The sequence below is a fragment of the Neofelis nebulosa genome, chromosome 8, assembly GCF_028018385.1.
Source record: "Neofelis nebulosa isolate mNeoNeb1 chromosome 8, mNeoNeb1.pri, whole genome shotgun sequence".
Taxonomy (NCBI): domain Eukaryota; kingdom Metazoa; phylum Chordata; class Mammalia; order Carnivora; family Felidae; genus Neofelis; species Neofelis nebulosa.
In genome coordinates, this window is record NC_080789.1 from 116998278 (window position 1) to 117024314 (window position 26037).

General features: G+C 40.7%; 1 protein-coding gene across 7 annotated transcripts in view; it reads left to right on the forward strand.

The window, feature by feature from the left end:
* The window catches only part of MPP7 (MAGUK p55 scaffold protein 7), a 301509-nt gene that overhangs the window by 94696 nt on the left and 180776 nt on the right, over nucleotides 1–26037 (forward strand). For 6 of the 7 annotated variants that reach the window (XM_058681606.1, XM_058681609.1, XM_058681612.1 and 3 more), the window contains one exon: nucleotides 22204–22322. In XM_058681606.1, the coding sequence (XP_058537589.1) occupies nucleotides 22204–22322 (119 nt within the window). The remainder of the gene's footprint in view (nucleotides 1–22203; nucleotides 22323–26037) is intronic. The other variant, XM_058681608.1, reaches the window with a different exon arrangement.

Here is a 26037-nt window from a genome sequence, read left to right on the forward strand (position 1 = left end):
TACTATTTTAAATATTTCACTTAAATAGAGTTACACAATATTTGCCACTTTGTGCTTAGCCAACTGAGCCACCCAGGCACCAATATTTGTCACTTTGTAACTAACTTAGACCACTGAATGGTTTCAAGGTTCATCCACATTGTGGCATGTACCAGAACTTCATTCCCTTTCATGGCTGAATAATGTTCCATTGTGTGTATATACTACACGTAGTTTCTGCATTTATCTGTCGATGGACACTTGGATGCTCCCAAGCTCCCAAGCATGCTCCCAAGAGCTGGTGGCTCTTGTGAATAGCGCTGCAACGTACATTGTTGTACAAGTATCTGTTTTGAGTCCCTGATCTCAGTTCTTTTGGGTATATTCCTAAGAGCTGAATTTCCCGCATATGGAATAATTCTGCATTTAGCTTTGCGAGGAAGCACCAAAATGTTTCCCGCAGGGTCCGCACCATTTTACGGCCCTTCCAGCAACGTACGAGGGTTCCAAATTGTCCATATCCTCATGACTACTTGTTTCATTCTATTATTTTTGATCGCAGCCATTCTAGTAGGTATGAAGTGGTACCTAATTGTGGTTTTGACTTGTATTTCCCTGATGACTAATGATGTTGAGTATCTTTTCATATGCTCGTTGACCATCTCTGTATCTTATTTGGCAAAATGTCTATTCAAGTCCTTTATCAATTTTTTTTATTAGATTGCCTTTTTGTTGAGTTTTGGAGTTCTTTATATATTTCGGATATTAAACCCTTACCACATTTTCAACTTTGCAAATATTTTTTCCCCATTGCGTAGATTATCTTTTCACTTGGTGTATCATATCCTTTTTACAAAAGTTCTAAATTTGATGAAGGTCAGTTATCAGTTTTTTCTCGTGTTGCTCACGCTCTTGGTGGCATATCTAAAAATCTATTGCCAAGTCCAAAGTTATGAGGAATTACCCCTTGATTTAAAATTTGAGTTAATTTTTATATACGGTGCGAGATAGGGGTCTAGGTTAATTCTTTTGCATGCAAAAATCCAGTTTTCCTAGCATTATCTATTTTGTTTTCATCTCTATTTAAAAAAATTTTTTTAAATGTTTATTTTTAAGAGAGAGAGACAGAATGCAAGCGGGGGAGGGCAGAGAGAGAGAGGGAGACACAGAATCTGAAGCAGGGTACAGGCTCTGAGCTGCCCTCACAGAGCCCGATGTGGAGCTAGAACCCATGAGCTGTGAGATCATGACTTGAGCCAAAGTCAGGTGCTCAAACGACTATGCCACCCAGGCGCCCCTTTTCATCTCTATGTCCTTGGTTTAAAAATTACTGGAGAACTTTGATGGCCTCATGACACTGAATTTCTTAATGCACAAAGCACTGGCGATAGGGGAAGTTGGCTCTCAGATTAAATAAAATCCAATTCTTATTGTGCTTTGTATTCTCTGTTTTGGTGGCTTAGTTTTTGGTTGTCTTTATGAAATAAAGGCATTTTTAGTTCCACTTCCAGCATAGATAGATTCACTATCCGTTAAGGTTGGAATCCTGTTAACTTTCTTTATTGATGCTATTATTCTGAGATCCATCTTCTCTAGTAATAGAGAGCAGGAAAAGGCCAATTGAAATTAATCCACATTAAATAAGAGTATGAAAAGAGCAAGGAAATGGTAGGGAAGTCATCAGAACTTTATCTAGAAAAAGGAAATACAAATTGTGGCCACATTTTAAATATAATCAAGAACAATGCAGGTTATAATTGTAACTGTGCTAATTCTTAGCATGAATGAAGACTGCATCCTGCTGAATTTTCCCTTATTTGCATAAAATTGCTGACAACATTTTATAATAACACTTTGACTTTCCAGTGGATAATAACTAAAATATCTGAAGTCTTTAGTTTCTCAGTAGTTGTTTATTGTTTGTTTTTAAAATTTAGTATTCAGATTGTTCCCTTTTGAAATGAAATGTATTATTGGGTTTGTTATATTTTCCTTGGTTGTTGACTAGTAGGCCTCTTTCAGAGAGGCTTGGTCACCACCATCATTGCTCACCACTGAGCAGCTCTTTGACATTACGTTTTGTCAGCCTTGTAAAATCCTGTATTTTTTAAAAAAAATATCTATTCTTTATTTTTGAGAGCGAGAGAGAGAGAGGCAGAGAGAGAGGGAGACAGAGAATCCCAAGCAGGCCCCATGTTGTCAGCACAGAGCCCGATGTGGGGCTTGAGCTCAACGAACAGTGAGATCATGACCTGAGCCAGAATCAAGAGTTGGGTGCTTAACCGACTGAGCTGCCCAGGTGCCCCAAATCCTGTATTTTTGCAGTGATCTTGATGGCATCCAAGATGAAAACCAATGACATTAGCGTAGTGGGCACGTGTTAAGTGGGAAGAAATGTTTAAATGAGGGCTGGCATTTACACTGTCAGATTACTGGTGAATATCATGTTTATTTTCGTTTGTAACCTTATACCCTTTGGGACTTAGATCATAAATACGCAGAAGATTAGAACTTCTCTGTTTGTATTACTGTTCTCAATGGCTAGCCTTCTATGAGCTAGTTTTAAATCTTTGGCCTATTTCAGTTAATTGAGTACATGACTAAATATACTTGTGTAGTGTAAATTTTCGAAGCACAGTGGTGATAGGCAAATGCCATGAAAGCTGATTAGAAAAACTCTGACAAGCATAACCTCTGTAGCACCGGCGCAACCTTATGAAACAGTCATGCAAAAGTCATAATCCTGTTGCAGGTGTGAACCTAGGTGAACAAAATCTTAATTTCCCCCCTCCCCTTGATAGTGCTTAGTTGCCAGTAGAAACTGTCACGTAGCCCATGACAGACTACTGGACCCTGTAATGCTCAGCAACCTGGACCTTAAGAATTAATGTGTTCTCTTGCATTGGTTCCCATGAGGCTTGGAGCCCACTTAGCAATTTGGAAAATTTCCCTCCTTGTTCTCCCTGCTGGTTCTTGATCAGGAGATCGTGCCACATTGACATTTAAATTAAAGGGACTATCTCTTGGTGGTCTTCTTATGAAATAAGAGTAGTTACATCTGGAGGCAATTTTTGTAGCCCCATTTTCCGTTTATGCTTGTGTGTATATGGTGCTCGCTAAAATTAGCCAAATTGCTAGGTTTTGTATTCTAAATATGCTTCATTGTCCCAAAAGACCATTCATCTTTTTTTTTTTTTTTTTTTAGAAAAAAATCTTAACACAGTCTTGGGGTTTTAGTCAGTTTAAGGGTTTGACAGTTCGAGTGACCCATATATAGTAAGGATTGTCTTGCTAGCTTTCAGATACTTGTGCTACAGAATTGTTCAATGTGAAGTATTCTTTTATCAAAATTAAAATAACACCCACAAAAAACTGGGGTAGGCAGGCTGAAGACTGGACAGAGACCAAGGTCCAGGTCGAGTCAAAAAGAGGATACAGAGGACCCTGACCCCCCCCCCCAAAAAAAAAATCTTGTAAGGCGTTATCTTTAAGCATTTTCAAAAAGTGAAAACCAGCACTGGAGGAAAATGCAGTTCTCATGCATTCCTAGTCTAAAACTGGGACTTATAACTGTTTATTCAGGTCAAAATTCAAATTTGACTTTGAGAATTCAAATGAATCATCTTAGACTTACACCTTCTGAGAGTCCTTCAGTATAAGTGAGAAGCTGTCTCTTTAAAGAATAGAGGCTAATTTTCTCAGGATCCCGAGAAACTTAACAGAAGTCTATGGGGGAGGGGAAGGAAAAAAAAAAAGAGGTTGGAGAGGGAGAGAGCCAAAGCATAAGAGACTCTTAAAAACTGAGAACAAACTGAGGGTTGATGGGGGGTGGGAGGGAGGGGAGGATGGGTGATGGGCATTGAGGAGGGCACCTGTTGGGATGAGCAATGGGTGTTGTATGGAAACCAAATTGACAATACATTTCATATTAAAAAAAAATAGATGCTAATTTTAAATGTTTATTTTTGAGAGAGAAAACAAATGGGGGAGGGTCAGAGAGAGAGGGGGACACAGGATCCAAAGCGGGCTGTGGGCTGACAGCATCAGGCCTGATGTCTCACTAACTGAGACAGTGATCTGAGCCGAAGTTGAATGCTCAACTGACCGAGCCACCCAGGTCCCCTGCAAAGGCACCTTTTTAAAAAAGCCCTAAAAATGCCAGGGCACCTTGGTGGCTCAGTCAGCTAAGCATCCGACTCTTGATTTCGGCTCAGGTCATGATCTCACAGCTTGTGGGTTCGAGTCCCATATCAGGCTCTGCACTGACAGCACAGAACTTGCTTGGGATTCTGTCCCCGCCCCGGCCTTCTCCGCAGCTTGCTCTCTCTCTCTCTCAAAATAAATAAATAAACTTTTAAAAAAAGCCCTAAAAATGTCAAAATTCTCAAAACAAATGGAAAGATAGAAGCATGTGCTTTAAATTAAAATCTGACAAAATGCATGTTAGAATCAAAGTTTTTGCAGACTAATGTACAGGCTATTAACACATTACACATCTGAGTGTACGGCTGGCCTTTCCCCTGTGTTCCCATGACTTCCAGAGCTATCCTGTTTTTTGAATTAAGAAATTTTTCATGCTAGGCGAGTACTTGGTTCTCATGGGAAGGCTTATTTCTTTATGAATTAGTTCATTATTTATTCAAGCGTTTACCGAGCACGCATGTGCCGGCGGCATGGAGGATATGCATCCATTTCACTGCCTACAGAACTGAGTACAAGTGTCTCAGCAACCAGGCTGACTATGGTTGGTATCTTTTTTTGTTTTTAATTTGTTTTTAATGTTTATTTTTGAGAGAGAGAGAACTGGGGAAGGGGCAGAGAGAGGGAGAAACAGAATCTGAAGCAGGCTCCAGGCTCTGAGCCCTCTGCACAGAGCCTGATGTGGGGCTCGAACTCATGAACCTTTTGATCATGACCAGAGCCAAAGTCAGATGCTTAACCGACTGAGCCACCCAGGCGCCCCTGTGGTCAGTATCTTACGAGAGGGGGAGGCGAAGTGAGATCAAAGTTCAGAGTCGGAAGAGATTGAGTGCCAGTTTTTGGGGGTAGGTGAAATGAAGGGCACCTGAGCTGGGAATTAAGAGATGAGTAGGATTTGGACGTAAAATTCTTTTATGTGGCAGAAAATTGGAAATTTCTCCTAAAGGAATAATTTTCCTTAGGAAAAGAATTACAGCTTTTGAGTTCCATGGAAATGAACTTTCACCTATTCCAGTCACTTTTGAAATGTGAGCATTAATAACAATTCAGATACTGTCAATTCTTGATCAATTTCTGTCCTTTACATATGAGATGCCTTCTTTCTTCCTCAAAATACTTGTCCCTCTCCTGACCAAAAGTAGTAAAAGGTGAGGAGGAATAACCATTTTATTCGTTCTCTCTGTCCCTATCTTTTCCTTAGTCACCAGTGAAATTCACTTGATACTTATTGTGCGCTTACTGTATACCATACACTCTTCCAGGAACTAGAACACAAAAATGAACGAGTACATATGACGATTTTTCTGAGAAAAAGCCTTTACTGGGATGGAGGCGGCTAATTAAGCAACAGAACAAAAACTCTTGATGTACAGTAAGAGAAGCAGGACACCACAGAAGTCGATAACCTGTCTTCCGGTATAAGGCAGTCTGGATTCAAATCTGGGTTCCACTGAACACTTAATCACCCCAGTTTTTGATAGAAATATATTCTGAGCTTAACTGAAAAAAAAAACTTTTCTCTTTGGTAATATCAACTTTATTTAATTGGTTTATATTACTTTTGGAATTTGTCACTCAGAAATGACTTTTTTCTCTTTTAGAAGAGAAGTTGAGGGATACGTGGTAAGTGGTTACAGTAAAAATGGAGATCAAACTAAGAAGATGGTTCCATGACATTAAGATGTAATGAAATAGTTCTTCTATACGGCCATTGAAATTGATACAATTAAAACATATATATGTAATTAGCCAAACCTCACATTAAACATTAAACTTCTCTGATGTAGTGCATTTGAACCTCCTAATTTTTTAAAGTTTATTTATTTTGAGAGAGAGAGAGAGAACCTGTGTGCATGTGCTGGGGAGGGGCAGAGAGAGAGGGAGAGAATCTCAAGCATGCTCTGTGCTGTCAATGCAGAGCCCCACTTAGGGCTCGAACGCACAAACCCCGAGAACATGACCCGAGCTAAAATCAAGAGTCGGATGCTTAACTGACTGAGCGACCCAGGAGCCCTGAACCTTCTAAATCTTTCAGTACTGTTCAGGAAACTCAAGTGAACATGTGTTAAGGTATAGGACAGAGTACCCTAAAGTCTGTATATTTTGCTTTGCTGCTTCTTGAGAAGTGAGGATTGTGGGATAAATTGCCCTTGTAAATATTATGTAAGGATTTTTATACTAGCAGATGTCTCTTAGACTGAATTTTTATAATGCAATTTGCACGTTAAAAGATGATTAGGGATTGGCTTCGTTATGTACGGATCCTAATGGATTTGATGGCATTTTTTTTCCCCCTGAATAGTAATACAGGGATTCAGCACTCTTATCAGAATCATCTCTCACTACTTTAATGATTTGCAATGGTACCTTTGTCTTCTACTCAATTCTTTATGTATACCAGCTCTCTTTCCAGATATTCCGTTATGTTTCAGCAGACTTAGCTGGCCAGTCATAACACTGATGGTTATGATTTCTGTTAGAAAGGAAATTTCAAGCTGTTTAAAGAAGACATGTGTGGGTTGAAGGCCGGGAAGCACTTAGGTTCGTGGTCAGCAGTTGCGAACCACCAGTTTATGACTTTTTGCTTACAAGTAAAATAGAGTTACTGCTTAGGTTGTTCCATTTGTTATTAAAATTCATGCATGGGCATACCATAGTTTAGGAATTCTTGAGCCTACCATCTCTTTTCCCCACAAAGTAAGAGTTTTTACACATTTTTGATAACATGAAGTTTCTTAGGAGTGCAGCTGTTGTATTTTTGCATAACAGATGGTCCTTGGGGGAAGGTCAGGAAGGCTCTTTCAGGAGAATACCTGAAAAGAAAGCCATGGCAAATAATTCTGAACACTCCCAGGAGCTTTTCTTTGACTCAGTTGCTTATTAATTCACCTAACACGCCTCTGAGAGGAAATGATAATGGCAGCTACTATGTAGCTACTGGGGGCCTCCACGTGCTAGGTGCTTTTTAATGTATCCGTGGCATTACACAACGTGGAGGCACAAGTTAGGTGCTAAGAACTCATTCCTTGTCTCTGTTGACTCTTGTAGTAGTCCAGTGAGAAATACCTGTTGGTCTTTCTACAGCGCCATTCTTTACCACTACTAGGCCGGCTTCTATTTACATGATTTCTCTTGCTGCTTTCTTCCTAATTAACGTTCGCGTACCCGTTGGGCTGTCCATTACTTACCGTTAATGCACTGAATGTAGGATGATGAGAGTTAAGATTTAGGTTGCTGCTCTGCCATGAAAGCGAAGATGCAGATAACCTCTTTATTTGGCTTGGCCTAACTACATGTTAGTTTAATTTTAAGTATATTGGAATAAATGAAGATAAATCCTATCATGCTATTGACTACAATAAAACAAATACAGTACTTTACCTGTAATAGCCGACTAACTATTCCAGACTAGGGGGCCCTATAACTGGTTAAATGTAGTGTAAATGTAACTCATTCTTCTAAGTTCATAAGAGTTTTAGAAGTAATTTTCATTTTGCTATGGCTTTCTCTCCTGGATGAGTCTTCTAAGAATCAAGGTACAGTTGACCCTTGAACACTGGTGGGGGTGGAGTGAGGCATCAGTCCTTCCCCAACACTCCCCCCTCCCCCACACAGTTCAAAATACATGTGTAACTTTTGACTTTCTAAAAACTACTAATAGCCAGCTGTTGAGCAGGAGCCTTACTGGTCACGTAAACAGTCGATTAGCACGTGTTTTGCATGTTACATGTATTCTATGCTGTATTCTTACAATAAAATATGCTAGAGAAAAGATGTTGAGAAGATTAGAAGAGAAAAGATACTTAGGGGAGCGTGCTGTAAAAAAATGCATGAATAAGTGGACCTGTGCCCTTCAAACCGGTCACCCGTGTGTCATACTCACTCTGATAGGGGAGGACACGCTGCGTAGTCCACGGACTGCTAACACAGAGCTAATTACAATTTGGAATCTATTTAAAACTTGGTGCCAGCTTTTAAAAACGGGAGCTCTGTACAGGTGTATGGCCTCGCCCGCTACTACCTTGCCCTGACTTTACAGACTTCTAGGTGATTGTATAAAATGTTATTAACAAACTGCAACATTATAATGACTGAGATTGTTTGCATATATAAAACAGAGCTTGCCAAATGTTTTAATAAGTTACTTGTAGTGGAGGGAGAGTGTAAGAAAGAGAACGGTTCTGTCGGGGTTGTATTAGAGTATTTTATACTTTAGCATAGGTAGTCTTGGAAATAAAACCTATTTTAAATGAGAAAAATCGAGGCCTGTTATGAATGGCACTGAATAGTGCTGATTACTTTACCTTTGACAAAGTGGAAAATTTAAAGCTTGGTGTATCCCATTTTATTAATATAATAAAATTTTATAGTGTTGCTCTGGGCGTCGATATATGTCCTTTAGTGTTTATTAGTCCTTGGTTGTAGTTAAATGTCTTGGTCCTATGCCTGGCCATACTGTGCAGAATACAGGTATCAAAACTAGGAAAAATAACAAATAAATACATGTTTTTCTCTCTCTCAAGTCTTTTTCTGTAGGATTTCTAAATATTTGGGTTACTTATACGGTCTAATATGATTGAACACAGAGAACATCTTTTTTATCATTTAACATAGGTTTATAGCTTCCCCAGACTTGTTCTAATAATGAAGCTATGAGGGATATGACAAGAATGGTGATATTAAATTTCTCTAGACTAACAGTAAATTTTTCCATCCTGATGTCAGGAATGCAGAGCATCTGGAATCTGCAAGAAGAGTGAATTGTTCACTGCGGGAACACTTTCATCAAATTCTGAGCCATTTATTCTCTTAGGAACTACTGTCTTGTACAGAATATTATATTTTTACAGAAGCAGTTTTCTGGACCTGGAAAAATTTCTCCACTTTACACTTCGCTATTTTTGTATGCTTTCACCGTTTAGAGATGTTCTTGCTTTGAGAATTAATGTCACATTTTAGTATTAAATTCATTGTCTTTGGTTTACTAGCAATAATTTATATTTGTCCAAATACAGTGGAAAAGCAATAGAAAATAAATTGTCCTCAACAAAGATTTCTTAATAGTTCCTATAGATGGATCTGTGATCCATACTTTGCCAACTTTTTCCTTGAATATTCAGAACAGCTACAATATGTATCTTAGTATCTTTTCCCTTGATTATGGCATAAATGAATTTCTACGGAAGTGCTGTGGAGGTGGAGGAAAGGAATGTGTGACATTCTCTGTTAGTTTTGGTTAACACATTTCCCAGGTTAGGAGTTGAGATTCTAATTAGCCCTGCATCATGCTAGGTATTTAAAGTAAGAAGTACAAGTTGGTATAAATTTTCTTTTCTTGTTTTTTTTGTTTGTTTTTTTGATTCCAGCCTTTTTATTTTTCTTACCAAAAACCTTACCTCTACTTAGTAAATTTTTATTCTGAGTTCAAGTCTTCTGTGTCCTGATATGTATCTGTAGCTAGCTAGCTAGCTAGCTATGTCTGTCTATCTATCTATCTATCTATCTATTTATCTATCTATCTCTATCTATCTATCTATCTATCTATCTATCTATCTATCTATCTATCTATAATGTGTACCTATATCTTACCCAGTTCCTTGTGTTTGGATATAGTATTGCCGATGCTGGGTTTGACTGTATGGCAGGAGATCTCATTGCCTAAGAGACGGGCCAGATTTTTTGATTTCACCATTTCATTTTTGTGCCTACTAGTTAGTGTCTTCGTGTTCTGGGATACCTAATATATGTTTATAATTCAGTAGCTTGCTTAAACTGGGATATTCTTTTTTCCCTCAGTTTAGTAGAATTTAGTCAATCCTGTACACATTTGCCTCCCCTCATGTTCTCTCATCAGCTCAAGCTAAACACGGAACTGTGACGTTGGGGACCTTCCTTCCATGCATGGTTTGGTTATTCAAGTGCACGGGGACGTGCTCTTCCGAGTGTATGAACTGTCTTAGTGTCATGTTGACCTTTTATTTGGCAGATTCATTCCTCTACTGCTAAATATTCTGCCCTGCCCCCAACCATGCCCCTCCCCCCTCCCCATCCCCCCCTTCCCAGCATCTCTTCCTTGTTACCCATCATTGTCTCAGGTGAGCCATCGCCCTGTCTGCAGGCAGACCGGGGGTGGGGAGGGAGTCTCCTCACTGATCTGAAGTGAATAGTCCAAAGTGGCAAGGATGATTTGTCTGCTCCTCACTTCAGGAAGGCCCTCCAGTCACTTTAAACTACATTAAGCATTGTTATTTTCATTTAGGCTTCAAGTCTCCATAAGCAGATGTGAATCCTCAGTATAAGTCAGTAAAATCATAGTTCACATCCTTTATCCGCCTAATTCTCCTCAGGTTTTCTGAACCACAAACACTTGGTTAAGCTGGAGGCTTTTTATTCTTTGCTTCGCCCTTGGATTGGTTTTGATGTAGTCCAGATGGCGTGTCTGTACTTGGTAGCTTTCTTGATGAGAAGATACTTCTCTATCGTTTGCCAAATGTGACAACTCTGCTAATTTTCCTCTTTCACAAAGCATTGTGACTTTATTCTTGTCTGTATAGGAAATAAATAGGTTTCCTGGCTCCTTTTTTATCCATTACTTCTTATTCCCGTCTTCCATCCATCTTAAAAATTCAGAAAGTAATTTTTATAATAAAGGTGAATTTTGTGAAGTAGGTCTGTACCAAATGGTAAGCCTTTATGTGACTTTTTGGTGTAAGTTTCTGACTGATGCAGTTTGTCGTCTGAGAATTTGTATTTTTGTGAGAGGGACCTCCTTGTGAATTTTCAAATCTCAGAATCTCTTGTCTTCCTCTACTATAACTGTATCACTTTGAAATGGAAGATAAAAGTTTGTCAACGATTTTCAATCCCTCAAATTGTAAATAGAAAGCAAGCAAGAGTTCTTGACATTTTTCTCATGAATATGTTAATTGTATCAAGAGCTCTTGTAAAAACTGCAGGGAGACCGCATGTTAAAAGGTTTAAAAGCAAGATCTGTTTTAAAAAAACAACCGATCAACCTCTTGAGATGAATTTACGCCGCTGGCTGGTTTGCCACCATCTCTGGATGTAGCCAGAGTTCCCCAAGGTTTAGTTCTGCCAAAACGACGAGGGGATGACAGTACTTGCAAGGACAAATTGATCTTGTAGCTGACGAACCATCTTATAATGTCACTTCAAAAGTTGGGGTGCCAGAGATCCAGAATGATTAAATCATCTGAGTGGAGGTTTGTTGTCAGCTCTGAGTAACTCTGTTTCCATAAGGCAATGCCAGCATGGTATAACTGATCACCCCCACTGTGTTTCTTTATTACGTCCAATGCTGGCAGCCTGGAGGGGAGTGAGAAGCCTGTGCAATCATCTCAGTGAAGGGATTAATATTATTTTTCTGTTGCCACTTGAAGCATTTTGCAAGATTAGTGCACGAGTATTTCAGCATGTTTCGTGTTCATGACAAATGATTTCTTCCCAGGAGCCTCACTCAGGATAAAGGTTACATAACGCAATATTGTCAGAAGTCTGTCAATGAATATGTAATATTGATATCATCATAATTACAGCGACTGAGGTTTTTTTTTTTTACAAGTGTTTGTCAAATAGGTTTATCTTGAACATCAGATGATATGAGATACCTTGAACTTAAGCTGCTTGAGAACAGAGAGCATTTTGTTATGTTCCTCTACTATGGAAATGTTCTAGACTGACTCAGGTCAAGGACGTGTGATCACTTCTTTTCCTTTCTTTCTGGTTCACTCTTTACCCAAAACATGGGGCTCTTTGACTGTTTTTTGTTTTTTTTGTTTTTTGTTTTTTGTTTTTTTTGCCAATTGTGGAAAGCCTTTCTCCCCTTAATGTATTCCAGCAGGATAAACTTAAATTTTGTGATCTGTCTCTTTAATGCTTGGGCATATTCCTGTGTTTTAGCATTTAATTTGGAATTTATTTTATGTTATTAAAAATTTTTTTTTGTTTTACTTATTTTTAAAAGAGGGAGAGAGAGAATGGGTGGAGGGGCAGAGAGAGGAAGGAGACACAGACTCCAAAGCAGGCTCCAGGCTCTGAGCTGTCAGCACAGAGCTCAATGCAGGGCTCCAACCCATGAATTGTGAGATCATGACCTGAGCCGAAGTTGGACGCTCAACTGACTGAGCCACCCAGGTGCCCTCGGAATTTATTTTTATTTTAAAAATGCTCACATAGATTGTATAGCTAAGTGAGGTGTCATTCTAAGCTTTATGAAAAAGCCATTCAATCCTCATTACAATGCTGTAAGGTTAGCACTGCTGTGTCTATGTTGCAGATTAAGACATGGCTGCACAGAGCTGTTAATTACCAGTTGCGCGGTTGGCATTAGCAGTGACGTCATTTGGCTCCAGAGTCTAAGCATCCTACCACAGGTCCTTTGTAAGAGTGGTTCTTTTCTACAAGATTTTTCTTCTGTCCTCATTAATGTCTGTGCTTCCCTCAATGCAGCCCACTTGTCTCCACTGGGGAAGCTTCCCCTGAGGTCATTCACATCCCTCGGTTACACTTTCACGGCGCCACCATCACTCCCTTGTTAAAGTGCCTTTCCCAGTTACATTTTTACCTTTATTTTCCCTGTAGTTTCCTACACTACACCCAGGGGACGAATTTGCTTGCTCTTTTCCTTCCTGTCACCTTGTAGCCCCTGTCCTTATCAGTGCCTGGCACGCAGTGAGCGCCTGGTATTTGTAGACTGAGGTCAGAAAGGAGCAGGTGGCCTTTTGAAACGCACAGGGTCTCCGGACTTTGCCCGCTTCCTACACACGCTCCTCGAAATATCGTCAAGTGTGTTATGTTAAACATTTCATGAAACTTTGAGCTGAGTATGTTACCATGCTTGTTCTGTCTTTCAGATCATCTCCGGGGTCCTGAAGGAGGGGAATAAGGCAGCAGGAAGTTAATTATTGAGTGAACTGGTGCAGGATTGCGTGGATGCAGTTCTGCTTCCTGGGGATAGCAAGTAGCAGTCCTCTGTGACTGGAACGGAATTTCGGGGGAAATTGTGAGCCCTATGGCTGGAGAGAGGGTTCTATCAGATCATTACCGAGAAGCGAAAATTTTAAAAAGATAAAAGTAATATCAATTTTGTAAAAACTCAAGCAGTGCAGAAATGTATACAGCAAAAATGAGAGTAATTGTTTCCTGTTCTGGTTTTTCTGTGTAGATTAGACACTGAGAGCCCCTGGAGACTGGTCCTGAGGATGGCCCTCTGGGCTATCTAAAAGTATAATGAGTGAGTGAATAAATGAGTGAATCACTGGATCAAAGGGAATGCAAGCTTTAAATTTTCATATTGTCAATAATGTGTACCAATTTATGACTTCCCTGCTTTATTCATTTTCCCATTCTCCCAGATGTCTCTTTAGCCTTTTTTTTTTTTTTCAGAAGCAAGCACTTTCTTCCCTATCCTCACTCTCAGCAGGTGACCATGTTTCATGGTTTACTGAATACGGCAGCGATCATAAGGGAATTGCCACATGTTCCCTGTACCACATTTCCAGAGTACTCTGCCTTCCTCCTTGGGACTGTAGGTGAACCAGCCGTACTTGTATCTAATGCCATCCCTCCGCTTGTACACCAGACCCCAATCCTGCCCATCTGCTGTGGCCGATCCTGCCGTCTCTTACATTGTAAAATTTCTTTGTCGTGGATCGGTGCCATTACCACACAAATATGCCGGGCTTTTTTCTTTTCCATCTTAAAAACATCTTCACTCCCCATTCCCTTACAAATACCAGTTCTGTTTGGTAAGAGGTTGTAAGGCTGATCTATATTTACAGTTGTCATTTGCAACATGTCTCTGTTTTTAGTCCCCTTCATCCAGGCTTCTTCATTCTTCATGATGCCAGAATTCATAAGCTGCATGTTGCCAAATCCAGTGGTTGATCCTCAGTCCTTATTCTGCCTTATTCAATCACCTTCTTGGTGCAAATAATTTTTAGCAGTTTCTCTGCAGACCTCTCTCTTTTTTTGCTGTTGGGTGAAAATTTTGTTTATTATAAAGTCTGGCGTTGTCATTTTTGGTTTTTAAGTTCTTTGTGTGCTAAGAAAAGCATTTAACTCCAACATGACAAAAATGTTCTATGAAATCTTCCTCTAGTTTTTATCTGATATATTTGATCCCTCTGTAATTGGGGTGTCAGGCCCTTAACTTTTATAGATAGCTCTTGAAGGTTTTTGAGTAGGAGATTTAAATATTGGGCTTATTATCGAGACATAGGCAGAGTTGAGGCTAAGTCCTGAATATGCCCCTTTCTAGGCTAAATGCATTTCCTCCTGTAAAATGAAGGTAGTAATGGAACCTGCTTATGAAGAGCATTAGGTGAGGTAATGTGCAAACCACGTGCCCACCTTAGCTCTGTAAGTATTAGGTATGATCACTACTAGGAATTGCATCTGGTAGTAATTATTACTACTATTTTAGGAAGCTTTATTCGTTGGTGATGGGAAGGATAGATTAAGGAGGGGAGAGAAAATAGATATAGGCATAATTTTTAATAACTAGTTTGTTTAGGCAAGGTGAAACTGTAGAGGCTTCGACTATGATGGCGGGAACCTTCCTTTACGGTTAAAATGACTATTCAAATCCACTGATTTGGGTAATCTTATGAAGTAATGAAATCTTAATCCCCGATGAGGACTCCTCATAATTATCTTTTGATTAGTGTGTGTGTGTGTGTGTGTGTGTGTGTGCGCGCGCACACGTATTTTTTATTTAGAGAGAGCGCGCGAATGGGGAAGAGGGCAGAGAGAGGGAGAGAGAATCCCAAGCAGGCTCCATGCTTAGTGTAGACGCTATGCAGGGCTCGATCCCACGATCCTGGGATCATGACCTGGGCTGAAATCAAAAGTCAAATGCTCACCCGATGGAGCCAGCCAGATGCTCCTCTTCTGATTAATATATCATAACTTTGGATGAATTGTTTACTCAAAGCGGTTACATTTCCTTACTCTTTAGGTCAGTGTTGTCTACGTTGCCAGACCTTGATCCAATTGCCTGCCTGTTATGCGATGTATATTTTACTATGAAGATAATAAGATTATTAGAGAATTAGGACTTGAGCTTTACAACACTACTTCTATATATAAAAAAAAAATCGCAAGACAACCTGAAGTTGCTAAAGCATCGAAGTATTTCAGTCTGTACGTAAAATGCTACCACTGCCCCTCTGTCACTCGTGTTGCTCAGGGCTCAAAAAGCCTCGAGAACATACTCTGACCAGATGGTGTTGGTGAGGGGGAGTAAGCTTTTCGGTTTTTATCTTTAAGGAAGATGACGTATGTTCATCCTTCAGCGTAGTAAAGCTACAGAGAAGCCAGCTGTAGCACATCTAACTTCAAGTGAGTTAGTGAAGTTAAATCAAGATCATGGTCTTTGTATGCAGTGGCTTAATGAACTTGGCTTGCAGAGTGGCAGTTTAGTCTGTATTCAGAACATTCCCGTTAGTATATTATTTTTCATGATTTCAGACAGCCAGCATCTGCCATCTAGCATTGGGGAAGGGGGGAGTAGGCTTCCGTGACCAAACTAAAAATCTGAAAATACCTTTGCCTCTCTCTGCAGGTAGCTCCTCTTGCCATAAACGCCTTCCTTAGCTCCTAAGATCTTGCTCTCTTTCTGCTTTGTATTGTTTTCCCAGATTTAGTTTTGTTGTTGTTTTTTTTTAATTGTTAGAAAATGGCACTCTGTCTCTGGCCTCTGCCCTCTTTTATAAACACTAGGCCTTTTTGAGGACATTGAACTTAAGAGACTGCTCTCTGGATAGGCATGAGTGTTCTTCATTTGTCACCTTTGAACTTAGAACTTTGACTGAATTGACATCCTCTAACTGAGCTGTTGGGTCGAGGCTTAGCCTACTGCTAAAATCTAAAATAGGCAATACTGTTTCCCTTTGAAAATCCTTATTTGTAAAATCTTTACCTTTACTAACCACTGATTAAATACTTTTCATGTGTTCCCACCGCCAAACAACAGAAAGTCACAGAAGAATAAAAGGAGGGGCACCTGGGTGGCTCAGGCGGTTGAGCGTCCGACTTCGGCTCAGGTCATGATCTTGTGGTCCATGAGTTCAAGCCCCATGTCGGGTTCTGTGCTGACAGCTCAGAGCCTGGAGCCTGCTTCAGAATCCGTGACTCCCTCTCTCTCTGCCCATTCTCCCACTCATGCTCTGTCTCTTTCCAAAAAATAAGCGTTAAAAAAAAATTAAAAAAAAAATTTTCGTGTATCCCCACTGCCAAACAACAGAAAATCACAGAAGAATAAAGGCAGAAAGACAGCATTCTTCTTTCTGCAAAGAGGAGAACTGCCCCACCCTTGATGCGTGCACACACACACTTGCATCTACACGTGGAAGACTGGGCAAGGTATCGTCGTATTGCCTCTCAGCCCTAAATCCATACTTCGGTGCCTGCCCTGTGAAAGTTAAGTCGGGCCCTTTAAGCATCCTTCCTTACGGCTGGCATCAGGGAGGGCACGAGTGGCACACTGCAGGAGGAAGAGGTGTCTCTTCCTTGCTCTGGTGTTTTTCACGTCATCCTGTTCCTCCCATGGGACTGGCAGCAGCCCACGTGGGCAGCATCCAACGGTGCTTACCCCCTTTGGTTCTGGTGGCACCCTGGTGGACAGCTTCCTCTTGAGTCTCAGCGACACCCCTTCAGAGGAGTTCCTGGTGGGTCACTCGGGCACCCAGAGGTCACCTTACGGGTCTTGACCAGCTAGCCCCAAGGGGGCATTGTCTGTTTGCCAGTCCTTTCCCCAGTTGTCTGCCCACCTGCAGGGATTATTTTGGCTTTCCGGTCCTGGCTGTGGTTTCCTGTCACCCAGGCTCCACCCACCTGTACTGTGGCGAAGCATTTCCTGCTTGACGGTCCCAGCCGTGGTCTTCTGTCCACCTGCACACCTGCAGGGGTGTTTGCTGCTGGTCCAGTGCCAGTGGATGAGCTCGGACCCAGGGAGACCCAGCCACCGGGTGGGTGATAGTCCCACCACCTCCAGCCAGCTCTGAATCCTCGTCTTGGGGAAAGCGCTCCTCGTTCAGTGCTGTTTCCTCCTGGGTCTTCTCCTTCATCCCCAGGTATTCTTGAGATTTTGCTTTACCACTTTATATGTCATCCTCTGTTACATATTTATATTAGACTTTCCCCATTCAAATGACCGCACGGCTCTCATCTCCAGATTGGACCATGACTGAGGCAAACGTACAGGGCAGAAATGTGAGTTTGAGTACTTGCTAGTGTTTTCTTCAGAATTTTGGTGCATTTAAAAATCTACACCTTTGCATGGTTATTGCTGACTTTCAGCTTGGCCATTATCCGCCCTGGCAATGCACCCTTCCGGGCCCAATTTTCTTCCTTCAGACCGTAGCTCACATCCTGCCAGCTCTAGCATAGCCTTCTGTGACCTTTATCGATCGTTCTCTCCTTTAAATCACTGTGATTATTGTACATATTAATCACATGACCCTTGTCATATTTTAGTTTTTCCGTTGTTGCCTTTTGTCTCAGTATATAAAATACCCTAATACAAAAATACTGCTTTTTTTCCCCCCTGCTGGAATATTTTTGTGAGATAGTTTATTCACATGCACCTTTGACATTGTCTTGTACCATATATACCCAAATATAAGGTAGGGTTTTTTTCCCCCCACTATTAAAATTCTCTCTCAGAAAAGAGAGAGCTGCCTTACATTCAAGCCCTGATAAAGTTTCTTTTACTGACTTACACAAAAAATGTGTTGATTGGAGAAGCCACAATTATTCTCATATAACCTAAATTCCCATTTTTTTTGGAGTCATTGAGACATCACTTGACAGAATTGTTGTTCTTGTTTTAAAGAGACAGGATAGTTTCAAGGTTTAATTTTTTTTTTTTTTTTTTTTTTGAGAGAGAGGGAGACAGAGTGTGAGCAGGGGAGGGGCAGAGAGCGGAGGAAACAGAATCCAAAGCAGGCTGCAGGCTATGAGCTGTCAGCACAGAGCCCGACACAGGGCTCGAACTCACGAGTTGTGAGACCATGACGTAAGCTGAAGTCGGACGCTTAACCGACAAAGTCACCCAGGCGCCCTGAGACAAGGTAGTTTAAACGAGGCTTCGTTATTATTTCTTGGAGAGGGGTTAAAAACCTCACACCTGCAAATGTTAAAGATACTTAGAGAATAGGTTAATGGTTTTGTTGTGAAGATCAAAAACCTAAAACTACAGGGCAGGTAGAAAAGCAACAGCTTTACCCGGATCCTTAGCGATGACATCTCCCACACGTTCAAAAAAGTGTTGTGTCCCAAGTAACTAGAAGCGAAAATGATCTTCTTCAACTCTACAAGTGGCACTGATGATGAGGAAGTCATTGTGAAGGAATTAAACAAAATGGTTGTATGAAATATGCAAGCGGGGCAAGACCCAAATATCTAAATTACCATATTTGTACTTAATAGGCAATTCAAAGTGTGTGTTCCTAATCAAATTATAATTTAAATATTTTAAGCAGGGCATGGGCATCTTATCAACATCCCTGACAAGTAATTCGGTGTTTGAATATTGCAGCAGCAGCTTGAACGTCTGTTTATTTTACTTAGAAGAAAATACGTTTTGAATCTTGGACAAATAGAGGAGATCATTATATTTAGGGTTGCCTTTTGTTGGAGAGTAGATAACAGGTATTGTTTGTTATCGAAGCTGTAAGATCTCTGGGGTAGAGGTGGTGGCATAGTCTGGACCTACCTGTCCTCAGGAACCAATATAGTGCTCCGAATGTGAGAATTCATAAATACTGATTCTTAGGAACATGGACCTTAAAGATGTAACTCGGGTGGTGGTCTTTGCTGAAGCCTTCCCTGATGTCTCCTTGCTCCTTGCCTCCCCATGCAGTCTAACCCCTCTCTGTACTTTATAACAGATCTGTGTGTGCCTGTCCTTTCCACTGTACAGTCCTGAGGATGGGGATCGTGTCTGATTTATCTTAGACCTTTAGAGCCACGAACAGTGCTTGGTTCATAGGTACCATAAAGGTGGCCTGGAATGAAGCCCTCGTGGGCTGGAATGACTACACGGGAGGTAGTCCCTGCCTCTGCCCAGGGACCATGTACATTTAGGTAAGGTTGTTCAAGATATCTCTTGTTATTTGAACTCTCATTACTTGCTCTCTGAATCTCAAGGACCAAAAACATTTGGATTTCATAGTGTTCTTCGCTATTGGAACTCGAGGAGCTAAAATATAAAAAAGCACGCGTGAGAGCACAGACCTGGTTTTCGCCATGGACGGCAGTGGTTTCTGGGGCCCCTGTGATGCATATGAGAGGAAACGATTGTTCGTGTTACCTGCGTTGAGGCCACTTGCCCCACCTTCCTAGCTCTTCTCACCCTCTTTAATTTCTGGCGGGCACTGTCTTGTCTCTCTTGGCTTTGGTCCATGGCTACCAGTTGTGGGAGCTGAAGAGTAGTGACTACTGTCATCTCTAGAGACCCAACTAGGTGGCGTATAAATTAGGATTGCCTGAAGCTAGGAAAACCCAGAAAACTCAGGTTTATGAGCTACTGCTAACAGAGAAATTATTTTAATTTAAACAGAATATGGTTTATTCCCACAAAAAGGTAAGCAGTACTGGGTAAAGCTAACACTTTCCATATGTAAAAGACTGGGGTGGTTTTATTTCTGAGTCTGGCATTGTGTCCAGGGAAACGTATACCTACATTTTCTGTTGTTTTGACTTTGAACCATTGCAATGGTGCGTGCATGTGTATGTATTTAAATCAAATGCCTATTCTGCGCCAGCCACAGGGCTCAGTGCTGCCACGTGCACGGTTCCCTTCAACTCTTATAAGAGTTGTATTTATGATAATATCTTCTTTTGTCTCAACTTCATTTTGAGGTAATTGTGTGTGCACGTGTTGTAAGAAATAATACAGATCCTACGTACCCTTGACCTTGCTTCCTCCAGGGGTAACATCTTGCATAACTATAGTAATCACAATGGGCAAGTTGTCACTGACAGAATCCATTAACCTTCAGACTTCACCTGTATCACATGCACTTATTTGTGTACGTGTGCATGTTTGTGTGGTTTTTTTTTTTTTCTGTTTATTACATGTGCAGATGACTGTCTCTTTTTCGACATGTGAGGGAAACAAGGCTTAGGTAAGTTATGTGAAATAATGAAGTATAGACCTGGGGTTTGAATCTAGGTCTGTTTGACCCAGAGTTTTGCTTTTTCCATAATAGTAATGATGACTAACAGTAATAATCAATAACAACAATGGCCGAAGCTCACTGAGTTACATACGTAACAGGTTGAGTATTTACCATGTGCCAGAGACTGTTCTAATATATTACCTCATTTAACCTCCCCCCAACAACTGTACCTCATAAATTATATTCCATTTCAATTAGTACCATTAGTTAACCGTATTACCAAGGAGTAAGGAACTAGTTTTACTGCCTCTGAAATCAATAATAAAATAGTGAAATTCTACCTTCTCTTTACATAATTTTAAATTCGAACCTCTGACTTTAACCACTGATCTTGGCAATTGTCATTATTTTGTGGGTATGTATGTATCTGTGTAGAGTGAGACCTATATTTTACACTGAATTAGGTTGAGACACCTTAAAAATGTTTCTCCTAAATTATGAATAGGAGCTAGTTCAGGCAAGATGCCAGGTTTTTAAGGGAATAAACATAAACCATCAAGAATGCGTAAGAATGTAGTTGGGGTAAGTTTGTTTTTTTGTTTTTTGTTTTTGTTTTTTTCCTGGGGTATCCTAGATCTTTTTGGCCACGTACAGCTCCAGGAATGTTTGAGTTTAATCTCTCAAGTTACAGATCTGACATTCCAAGTGAAAACTCATACATTTAGTTGTGAATTATCATTGATTATCAGAATACTATAATGCTCTTGGAAGATAATAGGTATACTAATCAGCAGTCCATAGTTGACGATTCTTTGCTAGTTAAATATCTTGTAAAGCTGTCCCTCTGATGAACAACAGCACTTACTCAGAGCAGGAATAACAACAGTCCCGTGTGTTGTAGATCCCAGGAGGTCTTGGTGTTTTTGTAGACAGCAGACAGAAATAAAAGGAAGTTTGTCCTTTTTACCTCATGTAATCCCACTGGAAAGTGAAGCATGTGCTATGAGTTGATACTGACTTCTGCCAGGTCACCTCCCTGAAGAGTCCTGGGCAGGCACTGTCGCAACATTTCTTGGACAGGCGTCTGACGGCCCCTGAAGGAGATGGATGGTTTATGCAGTACGCTACTGTGGAACACTGTGCTACTGTCTACCCCAAGGAAGCTTCTAGTGAGCAGTGCCTCCAGTGGCCTCCGTCTTTGACCTTAACTCTTTCAGGGGGTATCCCATACGCTCAGATTAGAGTCAGATTTCAACTAAGTTCTGTGTAGCTTGTCGTCGTTGTTTTAAACGGGCAAGGACATCAAAGCAACACCAAGTGTGGTTTAATCCGTCTCACTTTTTAGAACTTGATTTTGGAAGTTAGATAATGCAAATGTTTTTGAAGCTATATGTTATTAGGAACTATTTGGAAACCGCAAAACCTTTTTAATGGACCACTCTATCAATTTTCTGCTCTTCTAAGGAAGTTTTTCCTATTCATGACTCATTTCACTCTTTGGCTAACATTGAGGGAAATGTAATAACGATTAAGGAAAGGAATGTATGCGTTTTCTTCTTCTTCTTCTTCTTCTTCTTCTTCTTCTTCTTTTTTTTTTTCTTGAACGTTTGTAGACATTTTCTGTCCCGGGTTATGTAAACTTGGATGGCTGTAGAATGTTGACAATTCAAAGGTAAAAACTCGCCTGTTGATATACACTTGCGTGGAATTTAAAAATCCAAAAGATTCGTTGGCTCCTTTGGAGAAGTGTTTTGCTTGATGGCCCAGAATACAGATCCAGTAAAAACGACATGTTCCAGCTGTCATTTACACACACCTTAAAGCGAAATTAATGAGATCACTCTAAGATTACGCTTTGTGTTTTATTTTCGTTTTATAGGTCTGTATGAGCTGTTGGCTGCCTTGCCAGCCCAGCTGCAGCCACATGTGGATAGCCAGGAAGACCTGACCTTCCTCTGGGACGTGTTTGGTGAAAAAAGCCTGCATTCACTGGTAAAGGTAAACCATGCTGATGTCAGATTCTCTTTGCGGAAAAACATATGGAAAAATATGTTGCGCGCCATCTAGTAAACCAGAGATCAGATTGTTGCTGTCTGAAAACAAAACAGCCTTGTTCCATTTCCCTGACGGGCGTGGAAGTTGTTAAAGATCCCACCAAAAATATATAGATGATTTCATTTAATGGTGGTGATCTAGCTGTGCATACTAATGCAGCAAACGTGTGCTTGCCCTGTTTAGAAAAAGAATATGAACTAGTAGCAGGAAGGTTTAGACTCTTTATGGGCGACAGTCATGAGCTGGAGTTTAACTCGAATAAATAAGTGTTCACAGCAAAAATTAGAAGGAATATATTTTCTGAGGTTAAGGATGGCAGTGGTTCAGTAGCCACATTAATTTAAAATAATTTCCTTTAACAAAGTCAACTGAAATTCGAGCAAGCTGTTTCTTTTTTGGTGCAACGCCATTGAAATGGTATTTTGTGTATAAATATCCTGATGCTAAATGCGAGTAAAAACAGTTTCTGGAGACGGTTTGGTGAAGCATCAGGCCATGGAAATTGATCAGCCACCAGAAATGAGATCTTGCCACACAGCAACCCTGGGAGTGATCAGAGCTCTTAAAATAGTAAAATGAGAACAAGAAGCTTACCTGGAAAAATATGCCACTTTTGCTTCTGGAAATATGAATTGCATTTTCTTTCATTTAACTCAAGCTGAAAAAAATTGTGAGTCCTGCTTGAGTCTGTAGGAGATGGAGCCCTCTGATGCCTTAGCTCCAACTGGACCGACACTGAATTCAGCTAAATTTGTTATGGTTGCCGGTCGTGATAGAAGGCTCTTACTGATGCATAGTGTTTGAAAATGAACCACTTCTGAAGTGCTGTTGCTTCACAGGATAGAATAATTCTTAATACATTTCGTCTAATCTGCTGAAATTCACGTGCCTCAAGAGGTGGCAATTCTCAGGAAATGAAAATGTTGAGAAGTGGCATCTTCTTAGCAATACGTTTAAAGACTAGCGTGCTTTGTTCATTTAGTTTTTCATATAATCGCCAAGGTATCTTTATCTTTGTGTTCTGAAAAATTTGGGGGAGTTCAGTTGCTCTGTTGGGGTGTGTCAGAAGTGGCCTTGAGATTATAATTGAATGACATTTATGATTTCCAGAGGCAATCATGAAATATTCCTGTGTGGAATGTTTGGAAGTTAGATACCTATGGATTTGTTCAAATTGATTTGATCTGGGTGGAATAAGACGGATTTCAAATGACTTCATCACCCCCTTAATCATTAAATAAACCTGCCCAAAACGAGGCATGCTTTTGTGATGTGGCTACTGTCTCAGTTTCCTTACCTATCTAAAATGGAAATTGTGGTATCTGTTGACAAGACCGTTTGTGAGTTTCAGATAAAAGAGTGAAGCGCTTAGTTCTCTGGATAGTTACATCGGTTCGACAAGTATAAGCAGGCATTAAGTATTAACAAAATTAATATCATAGTATGTAAAGGACCAAAAAGTAATGACAGAGATGGGTATGATTTCTATTAAAAGAACACTAATGTTTAAAAAAAAAAAAAATCTTAGTTATTGGGGCGCCTGGGTAGCTCAGTCGGTTAAACATCCAACTCTTGATATCAACTTAGGTCATGATCTCATGGTTTGTGGGTTTGAGCCCCACATCAGACTCTGACTGCTGACAGTGTGGAGCCTGCTTGGGATTCTCTGTCTCTCCCCCCCCCCCCACCTTCTTTGCCCCTCCCCCGCTTTCTCTCTCTCTCTCTGTCTCTCTCTCTCTCTCTCTTTCTCTCTCTCTCTCTCTTTCTCTCTCTCTCTCTCTCTCTCTCTCTCTCTCTCTCTCTCTCTTTCTCTCTCTCTCTCTCTCACTCAAAATAAATAAATAAACTTAAAAAAAATCTTAGTTACACTAGCTTTTGAGTTTCAGGCATAGATGGTTTTTCAAAGTAAATGCGAATAACAAGTGGTTAGGGAGCATACAGTTATTGATGTCTGATTTTATTAAAAACAGCGAATGGAATTTAATTCCAGGTTGACGTGGCCAGTATTTAAATAGCACAGTAACATGTGTACTATTGCAAATGTCTTTCAGTAATTACTATAAAATGTATTTTTAAAGTGAGGTTTACAGTGTCCCCCCCACCCCCCGCCAGTCCATTCTCTGTTTCTAACTGGTTACCCCCCTTCCCAGCTTCTGTCACATGCACACCTCGAGTGTGTCCTTTGACTGACCCATTCTCTTCATTTTCAAGTATGTAAAGTCTAAAATGCCTCCAGGAGGCAGGCTCATGGGATCACAGTTTAAACACTGGAACAGTCCGCTTAACTGTATTCCAAGTGCCTCTATTGGAGGATAGAAGCCTCCAGCTTTTGTCCATAAATCTTGGTAGAGCAAAAGGAATCGGACAAGATGTGTTTCAGAGTGAATCAAAATGTGCTTTGATGTTAGGCTCTTTTGCCTGAAGTTGTAGCTGCCGGGATGTGATTGAAAGCTAGGTACAGGCAAAACTGGATTTTATTCCAGCACAGAGTTTTCATAGCGGTCACCCTATTTTATGCTTACAAAAAAAAAAAAAAAAAAAAAAATGGTTGTTATAACACCGCACGGTTTTATTTTTTCAATGTTTTTTTTTTTTTTTTTTTTTTTTTTTATTTATTTTTGGGACAGAGAGACACAGAGCATGAACGGGGGAGGGGCAGAGAGAGAGGGAGACACAGAATTGGAAACAGGCTCCAGGCTCCGAGCTGTCAGCACAGAGCCCGACGCGGGGCTCGAACTCACAGACGCGAGATCGTGACCTGGCTGAAGTCGGCCGCTTAACCGACTGCGCCACCCAGGCGCCCCAACACCGCACGGTTTTAAACGCGCGTAGCTTTCTGGTCTAACGTGAAATATGCTTAAGGGGACGCAGTTTGGCGTTAACAGCCTGTGACAGGTATGGCATGCCACCTTAGTTAGGGTCACGAGCGGTGCTCTGGCAGGGATACTGTAGTTATGAGCTTGTCACCGGAAAGGAAGTGCTATGATCCTAGAGAGTGTTAGCCGCAGCTATTTTTTAAAAAGAAAAACTCCTAAATTGATGAGGTGGATAATCAGGACTGTGAGCATGAGATTTTAGAAGTGTCTGAAGAAAGGCGGTCCTGATAGAAGATGTGGGAAATACCCTAGAGAAGCCGTGGCTCTATGACAAGGATAGCAGTGTTCACGTGACACAGTGAATGTGGTAGACCACCAGTAAGCAGAGAGCCACGGTTTAGAGAGAGAGAGAGAGAGCCGAGGAGAGGCAGAGGGTACGAGAGAATCCCAAGTAGGCTCCATGATCAGCTCTCACGACCGTGAGATCATGACCCGAGCTGAAATCAAGAGTCAGACGCATAACCGACTGAGCCACCCCTGCACCCTGAGAGCCACATTTTTGACCCATCATGTACAAATGGAACCGTGCAGCATATAGTTTGTGTCCCTATCTCATTTCTAAATTTATCTTCTACCACTGTGGTTTTTTTCTGTTGAGATTTCTTTACATTTTATTTTACTTGTTTGTGATGTATGTGTTTTTGTAATCTGGTTTAAGTTTATTTTTTATTTTATTTTAGAAAGAGAGCACAAGCGGGGGGGGTGGGGGGAGAGGGGAAAGAGAGAAAGAGACGCTCAAACAGGCTCCACACTCAGCTTGGAGCCCAACACGGGGGTCGATC